Source organism: Dermacentor silvarum, chromosome 9 (assembly GCF_013339745.2).
Source record: "Dermacentor silvarum isolate Dsil-2018 chromosome 9, BIME_Dsil_1.4, whole genome shotgun sequence".
In the NCBI taxonomy this organism is placed as follows: Eukaryota; Metazoa; Arthropoda; class Arachnida; order Ixodida; family Ixodidae; genus Dermacentor; species Dermacentor silvarum.
Window position 1 is genome coordinate 149510603 of NC_051162.1, and position 27472 is coordinate 149538074.

Below are 27472 nucleotides of genomic sequence, written 5' to 3' on the forward strand. Positions count from 1 at the left end.
GTGAAGTCTTACCAGAGTCCTTTATCTGGTAAGACTTCACCGGGATTCACTTATGTATTATAACATTTTGCGCCTTGTGCTCCTAACTAATGCTCTAATGAACTAACGCTGCTTAGTGTGGCCAGACTCTGTCCACACTAAGGAGCAGGAATGGCGTCATTCACTCACATGGCACTTTTCGATTTTCGCCCTCTCGGCTATCCGCCAGGAGGAAGATAAGATTGTCACATTTTCATTATGTCACATACACACATACATACATACATACATACATACATACATACATACATACATACATACATACATACATACATACATACATACATACATACATACATACATACATACATACATACATACATACATATTGACACGTATAGATGTTTATCTTTCACCGGTGGCCGCTTTTCACCGGCTAACAAATGTTAAACGTTATCGCTCGGCGCAGGACGCGCCTGTATCGGAAGTTTCTAGAACGTTATCGATGCTTCTTTCCATTGCCTGTTTTCACCGACGCTTATGTTATCTGATTGCATGACTGACGCGAATTCTCTAGAACTTTCTGGAAGACACGCGGGCATCAGGGATTAATCTAGAACCTTCGATGACTCAGGTATAAAAGCCGACGCGTTTCGCCGCTGATCAGATTTTCGACGATCGCCGACTGTGTTCGCCGTTATCGTTGTGCTTTGAGTGTACCTTGCTTTTGTGGGCACAGGTTCGCCCAATAAACAACCAGTTTCGTTGTACACAGTTTTACGACTGTTTTCTTCAGCGTCACTACTACGTGACATCTGGTGGAGGTGCTTTTGTGTCCATGCAGCGGACACCCCCGCAAAGCCGCGACCCAAGCCCGAAACCGGAGGACGAGACCAACATCGCCAAGGACCAGCGAGCTAGCCGTAGGCAGCAAGGTCTTTTGCCAGAATATGGACTTCTTCCCGAGAAGACCACAGCGATCAAGGCCAAGTCAACGACCTCAATGGCAGCCCCAGCGTCCCCCATCCTGCTGCAGCAACCTCGGGAGCCACCGACCTTCCGTGGATCATCAGCTGAAGACCCTGAAACATGGCTGGAGACGTACGAGAGGACCGCGACATTCAACAAATGGAGCGACGATGACAAGCTGCGCCATGTCTATTTTTCGTTGGATGACGCTGCTCGGACATGGTTTGAGAACAGGGAGACCACCCTGGTGACTTGGGACCTATTTCGCGAGAACTTCGTGAGGACCTTCACGAGTGTCGTACGAAAAGAAAGGGCTGAAGTTCCCCTGGAAACCAGAGTTCAATTGCCGAACGAGAGCATCGCGATCTTCACGGAGGAGATGACTCGCCTCTTCCGCCACGCCGACCCCGACATGTCTGAAGAAAAGAAAGTTAGGTTCTTGATGCGGGGCGTCAAAGAGCATCTATTCACTGGATTGATGCGCAACCCGCCCAAGACTGTGGCAGAATTTGTTTCGGAGGCGACAACCATCGAGAAGACGCTTGAAATGCGAGCCAGACAATACAACCACCGTGCGCTGACAAACTACGCCGAAGCTCAAGCTCTAGGCGCCGACGACCTGCACGAGACGATCAGAGCTGTTGTACGGGAAGAACTACAGAAATTATTCCCAAGGTCGCAGCCTCAGGTGACTTCAATCGCCGACATAGTTAAAGAAGAGGTTCAGCGATCTCTGGAAGTGCCAGAAGCTCCGGCATCGCCTCAACTACAGCCGCAAGCGATGACCTACGCCGCCGTCGCCCGTCGTCACGGCCCCCCTCCGCGCTCGCGCCAGGGCCCCGTAACGCCGCAGTTCCGTCGTCCACCGCCGCCGCCGCCAGCACGCCCGCCCGTCGCCCAGCGCAGCTACCAGCGGAAGACGGACATTTGGCGCGCCCCCGACCACCGCCCGCTCTGCTATCACTGCGGGGAAGTCGGCCATGTCTACCGCCGATGCCCATACCGCGAGATGGGCCTACGAGGGTTCGCCGTCAACGCGCCACGTCCACAGCTTGGCGAGCGACCACGCGACATCGCTGACTACCTCGCCGGAGCCCAGTTCCAACCACGACGACCCTCACGCTCGCCGTCACCAGGACGTTACCTGTCGCCGCAGCGCCGACCATACACTGGCCCAGCGTGGGGCCGGTCCGTGAGCCCCTATCCGGGAAACTAAAGGCAGCAACCGATGGAGGTGCGGTTGCTGTACGACGCAATACCGAAGATCCTCCGCCGCCACCGACGACGACAACTCACGCATCATCACAACGAGGTACCAGCACACCGCCTAGCAAGAGCCTTGACGACAACACTTCGCCGCCGAAAGAAGACCTACCGACGCGACGTAGCAGCAACGAAGCAAGCCGACGTAGCCGTGATCCGACGCCACGACTTAACCGCAACGCCAGACGACGGTCTACCGACTTAGACGTGGTAATCGATGGTCATAGCGTCACCGCTCTCGTCGACACTGGAGCTGACTATTCCGTCTTCAGTGGCCCGTTCGCCGCCAAGTTGAAGAAGGTGAGGACGGCCTGGCAAGGACCTGATATCCGGACAGCGGGAGGCCACCTAATAACGCCGGCTGGAATCTGCACAGCGCGAGTCACGGTTAACAATCGCACTTACCCGGCGAGCTTCGTAATCATGCAGCACTGCTCCAGGGACGTCATCCTAGGCATGGACTTTCTAAACCAACATGGTGCAGTCATCGATTTAAGGTCCAAGTCAATAACGCTTTCAACGGACAACGCGATACCACCGGATACAGATATCAGTTACCATGCCTTGAATGTGCTAGAACAAGTCACCGTTCCGCCTCGCTCCAGTGTAATGATTTTCGTCGGTGCCGAAGTGCCTGCAGATATGGAGGGCGTCATCGAGGGCGATCATCACTTACTGCTCGATCGTGAAATTTGCGTCGCTAGAGGCATAGCTAAGCTACGTGAAGGGAAAGCAAGAGTGATGCTCACGAACTTCAGCGACGAATACAAGCACATTAACAAAGGCACAACGGTCGCCTACATCGACGAAATAGTACAAGCCGGCAGTGCTTTTGCCTTCACGGATTCTAGTGCACCTGCAACGAAGACTGTAGTACTTGAACCAACTTTCGACGTCAATCAGAACCTTCCTTGGCATAAGAAAGAACAGCTAAAAGCTCTGCTCCTGCAATACAAGGACTGCTTCTCGTCGTCGTCAAAAGTTCGACAAACCCCGGTCGCCAAGCACCGCATCATAACCGACGAATATGTCCGCCCACTCCGTCAGAGCCCGTACCGAGTTTCGGCGCGCGAACGCGAGGCCATAAGGCAACAAGTCGACGAAATGCCACGCGACGACATCGTCCAGCCGTCCAAGAGTCCGTGGGCGTCCCCCGTGGTGTTAGTGAAGAAGAAGGATGGAACCCTACGTTTCTGCGTCGATTATCGTCGCCTCAACAAGATCACGAAGAAGGACGTATACCCTCTCCCACGGATTGACGACGCCTTGGATCGACTCTACAACGCAAAGTATTTTTCGTCGATGGACCTCAAAACCGGCTACTGGCGCGCAAATCGAAGTCGACGAGAGAGACCGGGAGAAGACTGCCTTTATAACACCAGACGGACTGTTCGAGTTCAAGGTCATGCCGTTTGGTCTTTGTTCGGCACCTGCGACTTTCCAACGGGTCATGGATACAGTACTGGCAGGCTTGAAGTGGCAGACTTGCCTCGTCTATTTGGACGACGTCGTTGTGTTTGCCTCAAGCTTCGAGGAACACCTCCGGCGCCTTGAAACAGTTCTTCAAGCTATCAAGACCTCCGGACTCACGTTGAAGCCAGAAAAGTGCCGCTTCGCATACGAGGAGCTCTTGTTTTTGGGCCATGTCATCAACAAGTCTGGAGTGTGCCCTGACCCACAGAAAACGGCGGCCATCACTGACTTTCCTCCGCCCGCCGACAAGAAGGCAGTGCGTAGATTTCTTGGCCTGTGCGCCTATTACAGGCGCTTCGTCAAGAACTTTTCACGGATCGCCGAGCCACTGACATACCTCACGAAGGCCGACGTCGAGTTCAAGTGGGAGACGCCGCAAATCGAAGCATTTGAAGAACTGAAGCGACGCCTGCAATCGCCGCCCATTCTTGCGCATTTCGACGAAAACGCCGATACCGAAGTCCACACCGACGCAAGCAGCGTAGGACTCGGCGCCGTGCTTGTGCAGAGGACTGACGGAATAGAAAGGGTTGTAAGTTACGCTAGCAGGTCGCTATCGAAGGCGGAATCAAATTATTCCACAACAGAAAAGGAGTGCCTCGCCATCATCTGGGCTACATCAAAGTTTCGCCCCTACCTCTATGGCAGGCCCTTCAAAGTTGTAAGTGACCACCACGCCTTGTGTTGGCTAGCTAACTTGAAGGATCCTTCAGGTCGCCTCGCACGATGGAGTCTGAGACTTCAAGCATTCGACATCACCGTCGTCTACAAGTCCGACCGAAAGCATTCTGACGCCGACTGCTTGTCTCGCGCCCCCGTCGAACCGCCGCCACAGGACGACCAGGATGACGACACTTTCTTGGGACCCATCAGTGCCGACGAATTCGCTGAACAACAGCGAGCCGACCCGTAACTAAGGAGCCTTGTAGACTACCTAGAAGGCAAGACCGTCACTGTGCCGAAGGTGTTCAGGCGAGGATTGGCGTCGTTTTTCTTGCAAAACGATATTCTCCTAAAGAAGAACTTTTCGCCTCTCCGAGCCAACTACCTCCTCGTGGTGCCCTCAGCGTTGCGTCCAGAGGTTCTGCAAGCTCTCCATGACGACCCAACGGCTGGACATCTCGGTTTTTCCCGCACGCTCGCGAGGATACAAGAAAAATACTACTGGCCTCGCCTCTCTGCCGACGTCGCCCATTACGTAAGGACATGTCGAGACTGTCAGCGACGCAAAACACCGCCGACAAGGCCAGCCGGACTTCTACAGCCGATCGAACCACCTCGCCGACCATTCCAGCAGATCGGGATGGACTTACTTGGGCCTTTTCCGACGTCGACGTCCGGGAATAAATGGATCGTCGTAGCTACGGACTACCTCACCCGCTACGCCGAAACAAAAGCCTTGCCCAAAGGCAGTGCCGCCGAGGTAGCCCGATTCTTCGTTGAGAACATTCTCCTGCGTCACGGTGCTCCAGAAGTCCTCATCACCGACAGAAGCACGGCCTTTACGGCAGAACTAACTCAAGCCATCCTGCGATACAGCCAGACAAGCCATCGCCGGACCACCGCCTACCACCCGCAGACGAATGGCCTCACCGAGCGCCTAAATAAGACCATCGCCGACATGCTGGCAATGTACGTCGACGTCGAACACAAGACGTGGGATGCCATCCTTCCGTACGTGACCTTCGCGTACAACACGGCCGTGCAAGAAACGACGCACATGGCGCCGTTCAACCTGGTCTACGGAAGGAACCCGGCAACGACGCTTGACGCCATGCTACCGGACGTCACCGATGAGGAAAATCTAGACGTTGCCACCTATTTGCAGCGTGCCGAAGAAGATCGACAGCTCGCCCGTCTGCACATCAAGAACCAGCAGAGGACCGACAGCCGACACTACAATCTTCGACGACGCTACGTCGAGTACCAGCCCGGTGACCGTGTTTGGGTCTGGACTCCGATACGCCGACGAGGACTTAGCGAGAAGCTGTTACGTCGCTATTTCGGACCATATAAGATCACCCGACGTATTGGCGCACTGGACTATGAGGTCGTGCCAGACGGCATTTCGCAATCACAGCGGCGCCGCGCACGACCCGAAGTCGTCCATGTGGTGCGTCTTAAGCCTTTCTACGCCCGCTGACGAACTTAGGTACTTTGTTACTTTATTTTTTTTTCTTTATTACCTGTGGTTTTGTTTTCGCTTTCACATTTGTTTGTAGCATCGGGACGATGCTCTTTAAGGGGAGGGTATTGACACGTATAGATGTTTATCTTTCACCGGTGGCCGCTTTCCACCGGCTAACAAATGTTAAACGTTATCGCTCGGCGCAGGACGCGCCTGTATCGGAAGTTTCTAGAACGTTATCGATGCTTCTTTCCATTGCCTGTTTTCACCGACGCTTATGTTATCTGATTGCATGACTGACGCGAATTCTCTAGAACTTTCTGGAAGACACGCGGACATCAGGGATTAATCTAGAACCTTCGATGACTCAGGTATAAAAGCCGACGCGTTTCGCCGCTGATCAGATTTTCGACGATCGCCGACTGTGTTCGCCGTTATCGTTGTGCTTTGAGTGTACCTTGCTTTTGTGGGCACAGGTTCGCCCAATAAACAACCAGTTTCGTTGTACACAGTTTTACGACTGTTTTCTTCAGCGTCACTACTACGTGACATACGATTACGTGTCAAAAGTAGGAAGGGCTGACGTCTTCATTATTTATTGAAGATTCATCTCATAATCTATCAAAGCAAAATCTCCGGAATAATACGGGATGTGTTAAAATAAAATTTACTCTATGATGTTTTTATTGTCCTTATAAAAAGAATGGAGCAGGATGATGATGGTGATAGTAATAATAATCAGAAGAAGAAGTAGAAGAAGAAGCAGAAATTATTATTGGAAAAAGGAAACCGTTAAAGGGGGCTGGAGGTTAAGGGTGTGAATAAAGGAATGAAAATGCTGCAGGCATCGTAGCTGTCTCACCTACAATAGCCATCAGTATGTATACAAACTCCCGAACTCTCCTTTACAGCTGTATTTGCAGAAAATATGTTGCCTTTTTGTGGATCCTTTTGTTGCTTTTAAATTAATAGGCGTTCTGTTGATAATAGTGTGTGATTTTCGCAATGACAATGATGAGAAGAGTAACGACATAAAGTGTGATGAATAAAAAGAAAAAAAAATGAATGAATTGTCATCTGGAGAAATCAAGTTGACTTGAGATACTTGCCCAATAGAAAACAAACGCATTGTACTTATAATATTGTCTTTATTATCTTGTATACATTCAGGGCAGCTAAAGTTTCATATTGAGATGTACCAACCGGACATGGAAACAATTGTGAAAGCTCAGTCAATTAATTCAACCAACCTAGCAATAAGAGCTGCCGCGCCATTCGCGATCTTGTTTAGACGTCGCTAACACCACGCACACAAAATGCAACCCCACCATCAATCGATTAAACAGGGGGCGCGCATCAGTCGACGAAGCGCTCTAATTGAATCTCCGAGCACTGCTCTGATTTTTTGTTCCTACGTTTTTGCTTCACATTTCGGTTTCGTTTCGAGTCCGCGCTGTCCACGTGCAGGCATCAGCATGCATTCCCCTGCATCTCAACAAGAAAAAGAAAAAAAGGTTGTGAAAGTCCTCGTCTCGAAGTTACGATAGCCACAGTAAACACAACCCAACTAAAAATAGGGGAGGAGTAAGCCTGTGTACGGCGCACGAGATTAGAATGCAAGCGCGCACTACTGTAACCGCGCGCTCACGGAGTCCTAGCCCCAGAACCGTGCGATCTCTGCCGTTCCATTGGCCCTACCGCGGGCAAAGTAACGACGTAACGTGACCACGTGGCCAGCGTGGTCCAATCGCAGATTTGCAACGAGTCGACGTTGTCGCGGCGCGAGCTGTGGCTTTGGCGCGAGACGAAAACGGCGGGGTTCAGAGGAGGGTTGGGTGGGGAGACCGAGAGAGTGGAGGTGTCGGTGGTGGAGAGCGAGGTACGTTGGATCCGTGTGGGGCTCCAGTGGAAAGGGAGTAGCCGTGGTTGGCGGTGGTGTTGGGGAGAGGGGATGTGAACGAAAAAAAAAAAAAAAAAAAGGGAAAAAAGAAACGCGGCGCTTCGGCTCCGTGGTGTTGACGCGCGGCCGCCGGTCCAAGAGTTTACGTGAAAAAGATGGCCGCCGACGTTACCTTCTTCGTCGGCGAAGAGTTCACCTCGTTCACCGAGCTGCACCGGCGCATACAGACGTTCCAGCTGCGCAACTCGGTGCAGCTCTACATTCGCAGCTCGCGCAAGATCCAGGCGGCCCAAGTGCGCTCCACGGACGGCTACAACCCCGAGCTCAAGTTTGCCGAGATCTACTACGCCTGCGTTCGAGGCGGCCGCAAGTTTCAGACTCGAGCGAACGCCAGCAGCAACACCAACGCCCGACACTACGGCCGGGCCGAACAGTCGAGGTGGGTACGGGAGAAACGAGAGAGGGATCGCCCTCTGATAGCGGCCGATCAGCTGATGATAAGCGCGCCGGCGTTGAGCCAACGCTGTGTGCCGCTTGGATGCCGGAGGAGCTAAAGTGATGCGCGCCTACGGCGTAACATTCCTCGCAGCGCGTAGGGTTTGAACGCGTGGTGTCGGGTTTCAGCGATCGCGATATTGGCCGTTCAGCGCCGCTTCTTCTATGCATGACGCGCTATTCAGAAGCGTGGCCGACCGTGCTGGGATTTTTTCGAACGTATACACACACTATTGGCGCTCGATGTGAAAGAAAGAAAATCTCGATGTACGCGTGTACTCCATCATGTTGCAATTGTCGCGTCCTCGGGCCTGTATAATGAATTCACCGTTGCATCTGCTTTCGCGTGAAATACCGCTTCCAGCGGTAAAAGGGTTGTGCGAAATTCGATCATCGCGGACGAAGGCATGCCCGCGCCGTGACCTCCGCATTGTTTACACTTGACCGGCCATTCTTCAAGCGGTCGCATTTTATATTTAGAACTGCCCGACGATGTAAACGGCGTTACCGCTCGTTGATTATAAATGCCAACTGTACGCTCGCATCAACAGTTTATCTCGTTTTGGCTCACGATGTACGCTGCATATATGTTAAATGCGAGCTAAAACCTCCAACTGTGTACTGTTTCTGTGTCATTCGCATTTTTTCAGTTCACGCCAGATCAACTGCCCGTTTCACATAAAGATACGCTGCACAAGGGACGGCCAGAAGCTTTACATTAAGGACTTCAACTCTTCTCATAATCATGGGACGACTGAGGTACATATCTCTTTTTCTCAGATGCATGGCAATTTGTCATTTGAGACACATGTACTGCTGACAATGCATTTGTTGTCAGCGGTCCGCGGCGCGAATACACTGCAGGCTGTTGCACAATGCATGCTTTCAGTATGTATCACACATGTGTTATGAGTCATGATGATTCATATCAAAATGCACGCAACACATGCGTATGCATAGTCATACATATTCTTGGCTTTTTTCATGATTAAGTTATTTCAAGACCAGCATTTATGGAAAATGTGCAAGTTGAAGCCAGTTGTGAAGCCAAGTTGTGCAGTTTTGCCATAATTACAAGTTATAATGGCTTCTATCAATTCTCCTAAGTTCCAGAAAGGTTAAGTCTGTCTTGAAGGATGCTGCAACACTGGTTATATGGCATGTCAGAATCCATCAAGCAATCCTTGCAATATCTTAGTTTTATAAAATTATATTAGCCGACACTTAATGCATGGAATATGTATTGCAGAGCTTGGAAAACACTAAAAGCTTTAAGGTAAACATGTCTGCATTTCTTGTAAGACCTACCGTTTTAAAGCATGTGCTCTTTTGTTATCGAGAATCTCAAAATTATTCTCATTTGTTTTGTGGTAGAACTTATGTACTGTAGCCGATGTGCATGAGTTACGCTGAAGCATACCTCTAATAATTCTCTCGCCTGGGTTCATATTCCTGATTGAACGATTGCTTTTAGGGAGGCTTTTGCTTTAGCATGACATAATGTTATGCATGGTGCCTCAAAACAGAGTGTCATGCATCCCATTGGTGCATTCGAAAGCTACGCAACATGAAGATAATGTGCTGATGGCAGATCTGTGCTTCCTCACGTGTGTAAACACGTCTGGCACGCAACGAACAGTGTCTGCAAACACTGTCTGGAGACTAGGTAACCCGGGAGGAGAGTGCAGGAAGGCAGTCTCCAATGATGTCTCAATAGCAGTTGCCGCATCACACGCAGTTCCAATAACCGGCATGTTCGCCCGACTCATCTTACTCGACAGCTGTCGTGACAGCACACGACAGCAGTTCTTCCTGTCGTCATGTCCAGATCCACTGGCCTAGCAGCCACTCAGTGCACACTGCATGTGTTATTCCTGGAAGCGGTCGATTGGGAATGCATACCTTGAAATTCACATTTCACTTTATGACAGGTTACGCATTCATGTATGCTCGGCGAATGGCTGTGTGCAGAATGTGACTACAAACAATTACAAGGGCTTTCCCACTGATTTATGCAGTAATCAAGAACCTGGGGCTGTATTTCTGTAACAGTCGATTTCATTTTCCGTAATTTTTGCCCTTTGTTGCTGACTTGAACAGCACTGCTATTGGGAGTTTTAGATTAGGGAATGCAAGGAGCTTGTGCCTGTAAGCTGCTTGGGTCCCAGCAAAACCCGAGCAGACTTCAGGTCCTTCGGTACCCAAGACACTTGCATCTCCTAATCTTTCTCTCTATTGTTGGGATCGGCAACTCAGTGCAATGTGCAATAACAAAATATGAATGGAAAATGAAATGAAGGTTTACGATATACAAGCACTCTTCTTACTTTCTTGACCACTGATATATGTATGTAAATTGTTCAGTTTCGCATGAGACATGATAAACCTATATTAAAGATCTGATGTGATATTCCAGGTTGTTGAAGGAACTGCCAGCTGTGTTTTAACAGCTGTTTTTGTTTGTTGGTTTGTTTTGTAGAGCAATGGGAAGCTTGACATCGAAGTGCTCAGACCTGCAATGGATAATTTGAAGAAAAAAAAAGTGTGAACCATTTTTAACGCAATTTCTTTATCTGCAAAATGTCTCGAAATAAATGTACGCCCGTGAGCAAAAGTTACAGACCACAGGCTCGCCAAAAAGCTGAATTGATTGGAAACTGTGATGCACAAGCTGAAATTGATGAGTGCACTCAAAAGTTCGAAATAGCAAGTTTGGGCTGCAGTCCTCAATTTCAAGTTACAGAAAATCCGTTTTATCGCGGCAGCCCTGGTCTGTAAACTCTTGCTCACGAATCACAGATGCCTGTAAATACCGACAACCCATAGATGTGAGGATGGCAAGCTGCAAAAAACTGATAAACTGAAAGCAGAGGAAGAGAATCCTATCATCTCATTTGCAAGAGATGATAGGATTACAAGCTTATCAGCCATCATCAGTGTTTAATGTACTGCTGCAATAATATCAGTTAGCCATAGTTGTAGTCCTTTAGTAATGTCACATTTGGCCAATATTACCACATTCTGTAATATTACGTTATAATACCACATTCTAATATATCACATTCTTGGCCAATCCCTGAAGGGTACACTACAGGGCCAAGAATCAGGTACTACAAATATAAATTAATATACAGGTAAAAGAAAAGACAAGTTGAGTGGAGCCAGGTTGATGTGAAGAAAAACGGAATGTGGGACGCATGAAATAATGAGAAAGGGTTCAAAGAAGATAATATGACACACAAAAGATAGCAAGGTAACTGCTTAAATTTTCTTCTTATGTACCATCGTGGAAAAATTAAAAATGCAAATAAGTTAGGCCCAACTAAAGTGCATCTTTCATTTCAGCTTTTATCACTCTCAGTAATGTCTGCATGAATTGGGCTTGCACGCTTAGTTTGGGGCCTAGACAGTTCTTGAGAAATGGCTAAGTAGTGGTGCAACATCATTTTCTGAAGTTATCACTTGTCCTTGAGTATCATTTGTTCATGATAGTACATCAAGAAGCATTTTACTTTTTTGCAAAAGTAAAAATATATAGGTAGTATGTTTTGCAACAGAGGGTCCCGAAATCAAAGATAGCTCCAAGATGCTTAACAGAAACTGCACAGGTATTAATAAGAATAACTAAACAACAGTATAACAATAACTAAACAATAGAGACTAAGAAATATTTAAATGCATAAGTGGTATTTCTTGTAAGGTAAAACACATTGTAACAAAAATTTCACATATAACTGTTGCAATTAGTGCACAGAATAAATTCTACAATTTTTAACATAATGATGGGAATATGGCAGAATTTATGGTAAAAGAAATGTTCTTTTAAGGGATCATTTAGAGGTGTAAATGATGAGATGACTTTAGGGAATTAGGTACATTATTCCATTGTTTTATTACTCTGCACGCTGAAGCCATTTGACCGTAACTATTGCAAGCTCTGAGAAGTAAGAAATTGTGTATAGCAAATCTTGTAGAAATATTGTTTATGACTAAGGTGACATCAGTAAAGTTACATAGTAGCTGATTTGTTAGTAGCATTTCTTAGTAGTAACATATTGTTATGGAGTGAAGATAGGGGTTATGGCCACAAATGCAACTGTGGTAAAGACAGAAGAAATGACAGATTGGCTGTGTGAGTGAGGAGATGCATCCATGATTAATGTCCATCCTTGCCAGTGTCAGATGTTCCCGCGATGTCTTTTTTTTGTTTAATTGTTTTCCCCCCAACAATTCGTTTGTTGAGCGTCTTGGCCTCGGGTGCTCACCTGATGCAGCTGCTGCCGCCAGATGTTTAGTAAAAACGAACGGGATGGAAAACAAAATCAAAGTGCGGCACGAAGCTCCATAGATAAAGGATTATCTTTCATGGGATAATCTAGGGATATTACATTGGTCTCAAGGATTATCCCAATTAACCTGATGAAGCCGCCAGGTGTTTAGTGGAAGCGAAGAGGATGAAAAAGAAAAATTAGAAGAGAATTTGCCTAAAGCGCAACATAACCCTCCATAGATGGAGGATTATCTTTCAACAGGATAATCCAGGAAATATTTTATAGTTTTCAAAAATTATGTGGATTAACCTGTGGTAGGTAATCCTACTGTAAAGGTGACTGGAAGAGGAAGCATTTAGGAAATGTGGGAGTGGACTACGTAGTAAGTAATGTGACAACGCATGAAGTGAGCGCTACGTGACTTTTCTTTTGTTTTCATATGACTGTTCCGTATTTCACATAAACGTGCAATAATATTGACGGTAACAATGAAATAGCCTTTGATGAAATGCATGAGTGGACTGGAATGTGACTAAGGTGTGCATGTCGATGTGAGGTCTCATGGTGTAGACAATAATTCACTGCCAGATTGTTAGCTCTTATCATTTTTTGCACCTTTCTGTGCTAGTTCAAAAATGAAACATATTATTTTGGCAGATCAAGCCATGCTTGCTTTCAACAGTTTTTAGGCATGATCTTTCCAGCACCATACTTTCATTGTAGTTTGTCATCAGGCGTAGGTCTCTCTAAATTTATTAAAAATTGCTCTTCTGCTTTGTCAGCCTTCTCACACAGCTTGGCAGGATATCCTTTCTTTATTTCTTTGAAGGCTTGCCATTGGGCACAGTGTGATTTGTATGCGTGCACCTGGAAACCTGCATTGCGTATGAATGCAAGGGCATCTTGCTCTACCAGTTATGTTTAAGCTGCGATGGTAGTTGGGTGTACATACCACCGTAGGGAAGGCCGTCTTACAGAAGGAAACTACTGAAGTGTTCCGATTGTAATGCTAGACATGCCCAGGGCAAGTGAGTGCTTCCGTCAGTAGTGAAGTACACAATGCACCGCCGTGCGAAAGGGAACACTTATTAATCGGTGTTCAATCAGGGATTCCTGTAAGCATACATGTATGAACGTGCCTTACTGCCATTTGCTGTATTGTTCTCGTGTTCGTCAGTGCTCCCAATGGAGATCTTTAATTTCAGTGCAGGAACACTGGTGTTCCCTTTCACTTGGGTACATCGTGTGCCCCCTCGGACAACATGAAAGGGAACAAAAAAATAATTGCTTTCAGAACGCTGTGGGGGCTGAACTCACATTCCTAGTACAGTCAAACCTCGATATAAAGAACCTCATTTTAACGAAATTTGCGATGTGACAAACTATTTTTATTGCCCGATCTTAGTTCCATTGAATTAACGAAACCTTGAATGAACAAAATTCACGATATGACGGAAGTTTTTTGCTGCAAGTACAACTTCGTTATATCGAGGTTCGACTGCACCAAATTGCTCAGTGCCATTAGACGTTAGAGGGAGGGGCTGCATGTTAAAATATCACATTCGAATTCACACATCACGAATAATTGTTTCTTGAAAACAAATTTGGTGTTCCCGCTCATATTGCCTCATGAGTATATATACCCTCTTCCATCACGAATTACGATTGACTGTCGATAAATGTGTGAAATTTACATAATTTTATGCCAGGGTGCTGGAGACTTCATTGATCAATTTACTCTAAACTTAATGTTCATGCTATATTCCTTGTCACCACTGCACAGAAATGGCAAAAATGAGTTGAGCACACAAATGCGTACGTCTAGACTGAAGGGGATACACATGGGATATAGGGTTGCCACCTGTCTAGTATTTACCAGCTGCAGCTGGCATTTTGCGTATGGTGCTGGTTGATGGGGTCCGACTGCATGACCAGCACACCTTTGCCGGTTTTTCAGTGCTTTGTAGATGAAAGAGTGCAATACTGCATCACAAGTACACCTATCGGGTAGATGGAGTGAATCGGAACACAAGGTATATTGAAAAAATGGGCTTGCGAGTTCCCTGATAAAAATTTTGGTGAAACAACTGCCACTTATTGTGTATTGTCCTCAGTTGCCGTGTACGCTTTGAATTTGCATATTGTCACACCATACTGCCTGTCCTCATCGTCACTCTGGGTACCCCTTCCATCTAAGACTAGAGACTTTTGGCCTCATGCTGAACTCAAATTTTTTCTCAAATAAATTTCTCTCTCTCTCATGTAGTCCTCCATACAATGTTAATTTCTAGTTTACTACATTATCAAATTGTATAAAATTTGTCACAACTTTGTTCTCATTCTCTTCTTTGGATGTGTGGTATCTTTTCATAACAAATCTAGTGTTAAACACTCGCTTTTGCCCTCTTGGCCGGTTTTGTGTTGCGCCAAATTTGGTGAACCAATTGGGACATGGTATTTCGGGGAACGTCTGGTGAGTTCGAGATACTGATGACAGTAAGTTTAAGGGCTGCACCATCGCAAAGCTTCCTAAGCACAGCATCCCCCGCACTAGTAAAAGGAGGACCACAGCAGGTGAAGAATGTATCAGTCCTGCTGGCAAGGATTCTTACGCATGTGGTGGGAAGAGGGCAAATCTAGATAAGATAATAAGCAAGCCTGCTGGTCGGCAGTAAAGATAATGGGTTCTGAGCATGGCCTATCCAACCTATCTTGATACGGGTACCCGTATTGCCGTTCCAGACACGTATCTCTTTGCAAACTTTGGTTGCCTCGCAAACCTTTTTGAGCTCTGAAATAACGGTAAAAATTTTTTTTAACATTTAGAATCCGGAGTTCAAGCTGCTCAGAGTCCACACATAGCATGCATGGCATCGTGGGCGACTTGAAGTTGTGTTATGGGAGGACTAGCCTCCCGAGATGCATACTGCTGATAAACCTACATGAAATCATGTGTTGGATTAAGAAATCGCGTGTGTTTTTCGTCTGGTGGCATTGCAACATCTGCATTCACGTGACAGGGATCATCTTGTGATCTCGGGAGCAGGTGCTTGTCAGTCAGTGTTTTTGTATCCCCACATTGGAACTTGGTTTCTTTTATTCACATCAGTGTGTGCCCTGTTTTACGTTCTGTAATTTTTCTCTGAACCTTGTGGTTCTGTTCTTTACTCTGCAGCAAGACGCTGTTCTGTCACGGAGCCGCACCCGCCACTACTGGCCAAACAGCGGGAGGCAGTCCAACACGCCACCACCGGCATCAACGTCGCAGGCAACGTATTCCACCATGTCCAAGCCAAAAGCCAGCGTCATCACAACCATCGCCTCCAAGGACGGTCAGCGGCAGGTGACGGTCCCGTTGTCCTCAGACGGTACGCTCCCCAAGGATCCCGTCCTTTTCCAGCTACTCAGTTCCCCGCAGCCATCATCCTTAACCTTCCAGAACCTCCTCTTCGTGCCAAAGAACAGTGCTGCCGGTAACAGCGTCCCGAGCCCGCACCCTGCCATTGTCTTCCAGCCCGGCGCCAACCTCAGCCGGGCAAACAATGCCGCATCTGTTGTAAAAGAAGAGCCGACAGACAGCGACGACTGCGACGTCTATATCGAGCCCGAATGTATCTTGCAGTACGATGAAGACAAGTGCTTTGAACTGTGCACCACTGACACTAAAGACGGTGCCTGCGGTCCGAACCTGAGGCTCGCCGCCACCGGCCCCAACACCGGACCCAATTCCGATTGGAAACTGGGTCACAGGTGCAGTTCACACAGCACGTCCAACGGAGGGACGAATTCTGGCGTGGTTCTGCAAGCGCTCAAGGCAGTGTTGAACGGCGAGCGTAATAACACCGCCACGGAGAAACCCAGCAGCGACGGAGAGCCGGTCGCGGAACGTTACGTGGTCGGCCGCTCGGACATCGAGGCGCTGACTCGTTTCTGCAGCCACTGCGGCGCAAAATCCCTGGAAATGAGGAGTGAGAACCAGAAAGACGGGTCGCTCCTGGTCGCATCCATCTGCAAGAGCGGGCATCAGATTGAATGGAGGTTTCAACGTCTATAGCCGTGTCCTAGGGTGTTCGTACACCGTCTGGCCTCTTTTCTATGATACGCATCCAATTCTCATGGACCCAAGTGTGTTTTCACAATTTTTTGTGACACTTTTGTGTGTAAAAAGGAAGCATGATGCGAGAAACAGTGCCCACCCGCTAGTCAGCCCTTGTGTTTGTCGTCTGCCTCGTCGCTATTTTTTCCTTAAGGTAGCTGAGCTGTTGGGTGTATAACTACCACATCTGGTCGCATTTGGTTGTGTAGGTGGACTTGCTTAACGCATCTCTCTCAAGTTAGTATGAAGAGCACTATTTCTGTCATGTCATCATCATAAATTCTGAGTTGCGTGGCACTCGTATGGCGAGTTTAATTTCCCATGTTGTGTCAGTTGCTAAGGCTAATTTATACACGTAGTTACTGTGTGTCTCGTAGTGTTGTGTTTTTTTAATTTACACAATGAATGGTGAGTGGAAGGCAGTTGTTCGTTTCATTTCTAAATGGTGAGACTCAGTGCATGCACTTCATTGGTAACAACGGATGCGAGGGTTTCTAATTTTGATGAGACTGGCTTTTTGACAGACATTTCCCAAGCCTAGCCTAAATCTCGGGCCTAGCATCGCGGTCGCTTTCAACTTCCTTTCCATGATTTTGATATGGTGTTTCACAGCTGCTCAAAGGCAACTCCTAAAGCTCTAGAACAATGCTTACCGGGTTCTTATTACAGGTTATTATCAGGTCACGTGAATGGCAACATCATCATTAGTATTTGCATATTTATTTTGTTGTCACTATCATGCCTCTCTCATCTCTCAGCTCACCGGAGGCAAGCTTCAAGCGCAAAACGGCAGTGTCTTTGATTAGCAATAGCACATTGGAACCAGCGGTCACAGAAGCGCACATTTCTTTGATACAGCACATACCTTCATCTGCCATTCATCTGCCTTTGCCATTGCGTCTAAAGAATTCTTATCACTTGATTATTTATTTCTTCATCATCAATGTTAATTTTGTATTCCCAAAGCGATTCAAGAAGACATTTCATAGCCAAGATTTCACACATTTTTTATCGCTACTGGGTGTATAGAGCATCTGTACCAGATGCCTGTGATTTATATGAGTGTGTCATGCTTGTGACGCCCTCTTGAAATGCATTTCTTTTGCGTTGTCATGTGATAAGCTTGCTGCCTTTTAGTTTACCTGCTTGACTCACCGTGTCAGTAGCGGTATCGGTGCCACTCTTGAGTCACCCGGCCAATAACTATAGTCATCTTGCGTCACATTTTTTGTTGCTTGTTACCGAATTGTTACCGTTCGTTATGTCTCTTGTTTTACTTATATTGTACACAGAAATAAGTTTGCCTTGGCAACTGTGTTCTATAATTCAAAAGAAGTTATGCAGGTTCAACGCCTATGTTCAAGCCTATGTGAAGTGAAGCCTTTCGCGAACCGGCTCTCTCGAGTGCACATGCTACACGACCTTGACGCAGGCGCCAGTCGTCTTGAAGCGCCACTTGGTGTCGCCACAAAAGAAGCACGCCGAGCGAGATTGTGGCCTGATGGTTAGAGCATCTTGCTGTTGTGCTGGGAGAGCAAGGTTCAACGTAATTCTTGTATTTTCTGCATGAGGATTATTTGGCAAGACAGCAGCAAATTAAGAGCTGTTCCTAATTACTGCATGTCACTGTGTGTGCGACTGCATGTTTGAGTTAAACTGGTCAGAAAAAGAGAGTGCTTCAAAACTATTGTGCGCTTTAAGTTCAACAAAAAGAATCAACATTGAGTTGTCGGGCACTTTATGGGGTTGCCAGGGCGTTCGCTGTGCCCAGACTGCAATTTTTGCTCACAATTGTTGAAGATCGATACCTTCCGTCGGCAATTAATATTCATGCTACTAACATTTTATTGCATGCTGCCGTGGCCAGAAAAAAAAAAACAACGGGTCCAACTAATCTGCGTCCGAAAATTGGCTTGGGCTGATTCACGTTGGTTTAAGCGATGCTACTAGGCATACCCAAGTGACAATATTTTTTTTTACTGGTGAGGCCGCATCATGCATCAGTGTTCATTAAAATTAATACTGTTTTTTAATTGCCTACACTGTAATATTGCTTGAACAAATTTGTTACATTGAAAGGATTCCGGAAGTTCGCAAGCTGTACGCAGCTTCTGTCACTTTCCAGTTGTTTGACTTGCCTCTATGATTTCTTTTTAAAAACCAAAACGTTTAAGCCTGTCTCCTGCAAGTTATTTTCCAGCATTGACAGCTGTTTCCTTAGATCTCCGTGTATCATTCCTTGCAAAGGCTTGCTTGCAATGCAGAGGCTTCCTTGTCTTTAACGATAAACTGTGTTAGTTGATATTCGTTTTTTATCAGCACTGCATGAACAAAGATGAAAGGTAGCTGACCGGTTAGGTGTGTCTTTTATTAACCTTTGTTCCCAAAGTATTCATAAGGATATGGATGTGTCTTCCTCTTGGCACGATTCTTCAATAATTGTAACTACTTTATGACATTTCTGCATTCACTGTAACTTACTAAAGTGGACATTGGGAGCAGTTGTGAGCACCTGACACGCCTACAACCTCTTGCATAGCTACTACGCAGACATGGTGCACGGTGAATTTTCATGAATGTGAGAACAAAATTGAGGAAAATGATCATCAAATGTGCTTGCATTTGGTTTCCCAGCATTTTGGAGCTGTCAGAGGGTTCTATCTTTTTCTCCAAGCCAAGCCATAGGTGTGTTCATTTCCATGCTTGAAATACTTTACCTTAATAATGTGCGCATTGACTTTTCAAGAGCATTTGCAGTACAGTAATGTGTTGGAAGGTTTCCCCACTTTCTGGGGGGGGGGTCTGCCACTGGTGCGAAGCTTTTTTCGGGGTCCTTTCACTGCAAGGCTATTCCTAAGCAAAATGTATGTTAGGAATTGACCAGACCTCGCGTACAGTTGACCTCCAAATGCCTTTGCATGAAGTTTAATCATTACGCAAATATTCTTGAATTCCTTAGGTTGATTTCAGGTGTCTCACTTCTGCTTCGCAATGCGCACTTCTCTATCCACAGTTGTTACGTTAATATTAAAGTAAAGCTTTTTGCCTTTTCTTTTTCTTTGTTGGTGCGAGTAGCCCCGCACTAGTGAGAGCAGGGTTGACAACTGCGCCACATGTTTGCCATCTTGTCTTCTCTGATTGGCTCACGTGGTTGCTACAGCTTCTCTGATTGGTTCAAAATCGCAAGATGTACGTCTGGCTTTGCTCGACACAAATGCCTATGTTGCCACTGCAGTCATTGGTTAAAGTGCAACCAGCATTGGTGGAAGGCCGTGCAGTACCCCGGAAGATGTTGCGATGTCGGCGAGAGCAAATGAATTTTAGTGCACACACGGCACGGGACGAAAAAATTTGCATCACGGAGGAGACAGTTTCTCATTAACGTTGGGCTTAAGCATGTGTTAACAGATAAAGAGAATGAAGTCCAGAAGAAGCTGGCGAGCGGAGAAGAGAAGGATTAGTTAAGCCGCATCCCCGATTGGTTTTGGTCACTATCGCATTGCATGTTTCAGTGTCAACACACTTCGAAATGTTATCGCAACACAAAAGCGAGCATATGCATAAGCACAGTGGAACAAAGCTTCACATCACATAGGTGCCACCAGTGCGTTGGGTCTGCAGAACTTTTTATTGTTACTTTTTGTTAATGAAGTGTTTCGTACTTGATGAATGGACTCGGCGAAGCTTGAATGAAATACACCAGTAGAGTGTGTGCAATGTTGCATCTGGTTGACCACGTTTCACGTGTTTTTCGTTTCGTGTGGAGCAGAAATGAGCTGTTCAGAGTGTGCCCCTTGAATTTTTGGTTGATCGCTGCATAGGCCACAGTTATTTCGTAGATTGATTAAAAATGCCAGTGGTCTGTAAAGTTAATTGGCCAGAGATAGCCTACTTAAGAACATCTGAGTGAAGAAATGTTGCGTGGGAATACTTTAGAGGCTTGTTCTTGGGGCTGGAATTGAAACTTCTGTGTGGTGTCATGGTGGACAGTAGTGTAGCATCGTATGCAGTTTCGACTGCATCTAAGCAGCTTCTGGCTAATCATTTGATCTCTCTTCTATTTTCTTTTAATTCGAGGTGGTCTGCCTGAAGGCGTATGAATAAAAAAACACACACAAGATGCTATGAGGCAGCCTCACGTTATCAAACATCACTCGAGTACACATTACACTGATTCCCTGAGTGTCATTAAACAGCTAAAATGAGTCAGTAAAGAAGTTCTGTTAATCTGTCAGGAGATACACAAGCCTAATAATGTTGACCTACACGGGGTACTAGGACGCAGCTCTGACCCTTTCAATGCCATGACAGGTAATAATGCACACATCAACACAAAGAACACAAATCTGCCGACACTTCTTGTACCAGAATCATTTTCCCTTCTTTTAGCCCAGAAAGAAATTACTTCTGACATGACATATACGCTCTTATTCCCCCGTGTGCCTGTTCCATACCCTACAAACTTCATTAGATCTGGTTCAGAGGAACTTAAATGTGTGAACTAACTGTCTTCACAGATGCCCTGCAAGTTCTCTACCTCGGTTCCTCCCCCTTTTTTTTTTTTTTTTAATGTTGAAACCTTGTGTTTGAAGTGGCTTGAGCATTGATGTTTACCCTATCATCGTCTTTCTCTCTTTCTCTTCATTCTATTCTTTCTTCCAGAACTTGTTGAAACAATTCTAGCCCGAAAATTCATGCCATGTGTCATAAGATGCTCCGAGCTATGCAACACCCATTGTTTGACACACCCAACGTCCATTACGTACAAGTGCCGAAGAGATTGAAATCTAAAGAATTATGAACCGAAATGCTCAACACTATACAAACACACACCGGGCACATAATTTATTCTCCACGCGTTCCTTTCTTGCCTGTCTTGCAGTGTGTGGCACAAGAGACCTTTTCGTCATTGTTAGGCTAGATTTCCCGCGAGGCAGTTTGCCGAGCTGACGGCAGCCATAGCCAGGGTTTAGATTATTCTTCGCATTCGCAGACGGAGTGTGTTTGTGAGGTGGAAAATATCCACGCCGCTCCGATAATGAAATCGTGCGCAGCATCAGAGTGCCAGCTTGCACAATTTTCCGTTCGTCCGCACTTGGACGATGACCCCAGCGGCCATAGCTTGGGCAGTGTGGTGAAGCACATTTGCAAGTCGCAGTAGAGGCTCTGTTATGAGTATGATAGACCAAGATTTGGGACAATACTGGTGATCAGCTTCATTGTCGATTCTCACTGATGCGACCTGTGCCCAACTGACTACCCATCATTTTGTCTTTTACTTTAATAACAGCATGTCCTTTAACACTCCAGTTGCAATCATGAGGCATTGTATTACACCACTGGCACAAATTAATGCAAAGACAAGAGGCAAACAGGGCCAATGCTTCTTTCTTGTCTTCGTGCTTATGTGTTCGCTTATCTAATACAGTTGAAACTTGATATAAAGAATTATTGCATGTAACAAAATAAGTTTGATATTTGGCTGGTCATGCTCTATTTTGATGAGCATTCTACTGCCATAATGAAACCAAAAATACGAGATCTGAGACATACTGGCTACAACGAAGTGAATATTTCTTCACTCGGCGGCTGAAGATATGTATTCTGGTAGCAAAAATGTCAAATACTCGGCAAGCGCAACTTGGAAAGCTGGCAAGCCAATGTGCCGATTCTAAGTGATCGAACAAATCACGTATGCTGCGAAAATCAACAGGAGACCCTTTGCTGACCTGTCGGAGGCATCACGCTTGCATTTCTTTCGCCCGATCATGAGTTGTTTTTCGCTGCTATTGTTTCATGAATTGTTTTAGTGAATTGTTTTTGTGGATGCATATAACAAATATAGTATATGACAAAAGTATTTCTGTGTTTGGGGTGAGACTTTGTTACAATGAAGTTTGGCTGTAATTTCATTCTTTTCTAGCTTACCTGGTGAGCGCTTTACTCCAATGTGGTGTCATGCTATCATCTCTTGGAGATGACTTGCCTGTGCTTTTGTATGATTTGGCTTAGTTGTATGGCTTAGTTGGTTAACTAAGTTGGCCGACACGTTGACTGGAAAACTAAGCGCAAATAAATTAGTCAGACTCGTGGAACAGACGAGGACAAGCGCTGTATGATTTGCTTGGACTGTGTGTAGCATGCATGTTTTTTTTTTTTTTGTTTACTGTTTATTTACAAATATTTCGTCAGTGGTTATGCTTGTGTTTCTTGCTTATTATTATAGCATGGCTGCAGCTTTTAACATACCGCTCTGCTTTCACAAGCATGCAATGCTGACCTTGTAAAAAAAAAACATGCGCACTTTGCAGCCGTACGAAAGAGGGTACACCTTTAATCTGTGTTCAAGCAGCGATTCTTGCAAACTTGTTTGAACCTTACTCACTGCTGTTTACTGCAGTATAACTCTTGTGTTGATGAATCGTGGTCATGGAACTTTGTTTATTTCAGTGTATACCCAAGGAAAGAAAAACAGCTTCAAATGCAAATCTGGCATTTTCTTACTCTCCTGACACACTGTGTGCCTACCATACCTACATAGGTGTAGGTCAGCCCACTTTGTCAAATAGTGGAGGCTGAAGTAAGGGTGTCGACTCACTTACTTGTGTTGCGTCAACTTTATATTTATTTCTTAGGTTTTTACATCTGTTAAACAGCATGAGTTGAGTGACCTATCTATAATCAGCTCAACTTCCGCTCCTAAACTGCAGTGTACTTGCCTGAGGCACTGCCTGTCATGTTTAAGTTGTTCGAGCACAAATGTGTAATTTGCAATGATCATTGGTTGTTAGTTCGCTTATGTTCTCTGCTGAATGTTGTACAAGTAAAGGAGTCGGGCTAAACGACTAGATTATGCACATCAAATTTTTGCATGGAGGTAGCATTTCACCACCGTGTTTTGACACCCTGTTTAGCATCAAATGTTGGTGCATTAGTTTGCTACCTGCTATGTCCAGCGGTTGCTGCCGGACCAGAAAAAAAAAAATGCTACCATGTCAGTGAAAGGAACAGTGGCGCCACCTTTCATCTCTAGTGCAAAACACGGTGTACTCCTTGTCTTGCTGGAACAGTGGCAGAGGGCATCACCGTTTCATAGCTGATAAAATCGAGCAACTTTGGTTTGGAATTGCCTTAGATGACAGATATACATCCAATTTATTTTAAAATTAAGCGATTATTGCACCCAAACACAATTTCTTAAACAAAATGCACCAGAAAATGCTGCCTCTGTGCAAACTTTAGCCACATATGAGCCAGAATTTTGAGCTGGAAGAGCTGTTTATGTCCATCTTCCAATATTTGTGCAAGATTCGATATGTTATGTTGTAATTTGGTAGTCTGCAGTTATCTGTGCTGCTGTGTTATGCCTTGAGTAGGTTATCGTCATCTAGCAAACCAAAAACAATTGTAATGTTTATTTTAGAGTATTCTGGACACTTTGCGACTCAAAGTAAAAATGGGCACAATAAAAAAAAGACATTTGTATAATCGGTAGCTATCATTCACAGCACTGCACTTGTATAAGTGCCGTATGCAACTGGCTGTGGCAGTTGCCTTGTTATCACGGTGATCGCTATCATGATTGGCAGGCACCCGAACACCAGCCGACAAGAAATGCTGTTAGATAATTGTTTTTTTTTTTTAATATAGGCCCAGATCTCCAATGTGATTGCCCCAATTGAGTACAGACTTCTAATATATATGCAGTCTACTGAAGTGCTCAAATTTTATACGTGAAGCAATGCTTTGTGTTGTCTACACTGTAATTCTTTGTGATAAGTTTTTCTTTTATTTTAACTAATACTCATAATGATGCGGATGAAAGCATGTTTGGCTAATTCGCATAATTTAAGTATTTCACGCTACCATCCCGAGGAAAGCTTGGCAGACCTTTTGTTTAATTTTTAACTTTGTGTCTCGCCGTTTTTGTGAGAGCTAGGCTTTCAATTGGGTGTGTTTGCGTGATTATGTCTCGGTGTGCTGTTCACACCCAACACTCATTCTAGGATTCTGTGTGATTTATTTAAGGCCTCTTTAAAGGTTGTGGTCCTCTAGTCACCCAAAGGATGCTCTTGCATCAAAAATATGGCTGTCTCTGGTCACACATGTTGTGCAATGCTTTTACTTTACATTGGCACATACGTTCGAGTCATGCGACGAGTTGCCTGGTCTTTAAATGTCTGATGGAATGTATTGATCTTTCAGACCTGTATAGTTCGACCTGCCCTTGCTAGAAACCCTGAACTACCTGGTTTTGCGTGATTTTCTGGTAGCTAGATAGTTCCTCATTGAGTTATACATGTATTTTGTGCTTGCCGTTTCATTCTGCCACGTCAAATAGTTTACGAATGCTTGGTTCACATTCTTAATTTGACTCAGTCAAGCAAACTTTTGCAGTATCATGTCTATTTAAAGATCGGCTGCCAGTTATGTGGTCCTTATTAAGTGACACCAGATTTTGCTATTTAACACGTCTAGCCGGGCCAAATAGAACATGCAAATACTGTAGTCCACTAATATTACATCACTCATCAGTAAACCTTTGGACCTGGCAGCCAGACCCAAAGGCAGTCGCCTTATGAGGGCTAACTAATCCGTAGACAGACTCTGGCTAAGGATTAGTTAGCCCTCGTAACGTGGCAACACGTTATAAGCACTTGCATTTTTGCTTCATACATGCATGTAAAGAAGAATGTGCAGGCTTCAATTTGACATGATCCAACATTGACTCTTTTTTGTCTGTCAGGCCTGTCCCAAGCATCATCTAGTCCTTATATGCTTAAGTACAGTTGCAATTTTATTGTGTGCCATATGTCGTGCAATTTCTTTAGGAGCAGACGTACGCTTTTGTCTCGGCAGCTGTGCAGAACATTGAGTGGGGAACTGTATCGTGCCATAAATGTTCAGACACTGCATGGAATAATTGACAGTTTGTGAAATTTTTTTTTTATGTTGGCTTCCCTCGCAAAGCTTTACTCTAACCTCTGCCCTACCCAAAATACTTTCACTGACAGATCTGGTTGTCACATTTATAGGTAAGAGTTGAAGGCTTGACATTTTTCTCCATAAGCTGTTTGTTAGTTACAAATTCTTGGGATCTTTATAGAGGTTGGCTTCTTGAATGAAAAACTGATCTACTGGACGGGAGTTGTTAGGAGAAAGCAGTGAGGGGAAGCTGACTTCCAGAGTTTTGCAAATCTTCATGCTGGCGAGTAAAAAAAAAAAATGCGCAGTGGGTGTGTTGCCCTGGAAAACCCAATGTATGCCATGCCAAAACCTTCTCGTACCAAAGTTTGCGTAGTTTCATGTGTCGCTATCCTTGTTTCAATGTATTTTTTATGTATGGATGTGTGTGTTGTGAGAGTCTGCAAATTTATGCAGATATTGCCTGACCGAGTCGTAAAAAAAAGAGAAAAATAAAGCACTTTTAAACCCGCATCTTGAGTCCATTGAATTCATTCCTTTGCATGCTTGTTCTACGAGTTGGAAGAAGTAGTGAAATGACCATTTCAACTTGTCGCCTTTTTTTAAAATATTTTTTTAATGAAGGTCTGAACCCTCTAAATCGTAAATAAAATAGTGCCCGAAGTCAGAGCGCCCTCAATAATTTTCTAATACAGCAGTATTCAAAAATTGAAAATAGAGCTGTAGCAGAAATACAGCTGTAGCAGAAATAGAGCTGTAACAGCACATACAAAAACATACAATAGAAATGGGAAAATGTGCACAAATAACATGCATATTTGTGAAGATTTTGTAAAACGAATGCTTTATTGAATACGCATAAAGCACAACAAAAATAAAACAAGGGCTAGTGAAATGCAAGTACGTACAGTCAAATGCCATTAATTCGACCCTTGTAGGACCCGAGATTTGGTAAAATTAACAGTGTCATAATAAAGCAATTGAAATATTTTTATTGTTCAAAGTAGTTTATAATGTCTTTCAGCTTCTCGGTCCTGAAGCGCAACTCAGCCAGCATGCGGCAGTGAGTGCCGACACGTTTAAACGCTGCCTCAGTGTTGGACTGAAAAGAAAAGTAAATTACAAGTAAATTAAAGCAGCTTCGTGCCTGTGGAAACAGTAGTGCCACCTGCTGAATCTCTTGTGTTTTCCAGCCTTAGTTAGCACTGTGGGCACAGGAGGTGACGCCGGTAAGGGGTCGAAATTAACCGAAGCGGCATGCTTTCATGCTTTCGCATTCAAATTAAACGAGTTTTTCTTCCATGGCAATGTATGGTTTCTCGCCAGGAATTTCCAGTGCGTTCGAATGAAGTGAGAAGTCGAATTAGCCGAGGTTGAAGTAACGACAGTCGACGGTACTTCTGACACAGAAGAAGCTTCCGTTGCCAGTAGATTTTGATGAAGGTGCAAGGACGGCAAGTGATGTCAAAGTTGGCTTCAACTTATTTAGCAAGGACGGTAATGTGCAACTTTAGTATCGAATGAAAATATCTTGAAGTTGTTTTCTAACCTGATTGATATGGCCTTTGCCACAATCGCTATGAACATGTTGTGACATTTTTTTCTCTCATTTTCTCAAAACAGCATTGTTGATGGTGTCATAGTTCTGGGGCAATGATATCTCTGGTTCTACTTATTCTATCGCAATAATTATTTTCTTGTGAGGAAGGTCGACAATTAGAGAGTGCAGTAGGCTTATAATATGTATAAAGAAATAATGTTACAGAAATTTTCAAAATTAATAATTTGTCCTGGGGGTTATTATATGGGTTCTTACTTTAAAACTTTACCATGCTCTTTCTTGATATAAAATTGGCTTAGAACATTATTGGTGTTTCGTACTCTTAGTTGGTTCCAGGTCATTTTTGTATCTCAATTTTTATTACACCATATATATAGTTTAGTAAATAGCTTACCTCCAAGCAAGCTGCGCA

The 27472-nt window shown here is 45.1% G+C and overlaps 1 protein-coding gene across 1 annotated transcript; it reads left to right on the forward strand.

The window, feature by feature from the left end:
* Positions 1–7678: 7678 nt before the first annotated feature.
* On the forward strand, positions 7679–26012 carry LOC119464540 (uncharacterized). Its single transcript, XM_037725559.2, has 3 exons — positions 7679–8151; positions 8858–8966; positions 15654–26012. Exons 1-3 carry the CDS (start codon positions 7868–7870, stop codon positions 16530–16532), a joined length of 1272 nt encoding a protein of 423 aa, XP_037581487.1. The 5' UTR covers positions 7679–7867; the 3' UTR covers positions 16533–26012.
* Positions 26013–27472: the final 1460 nt, after the last annotated feature.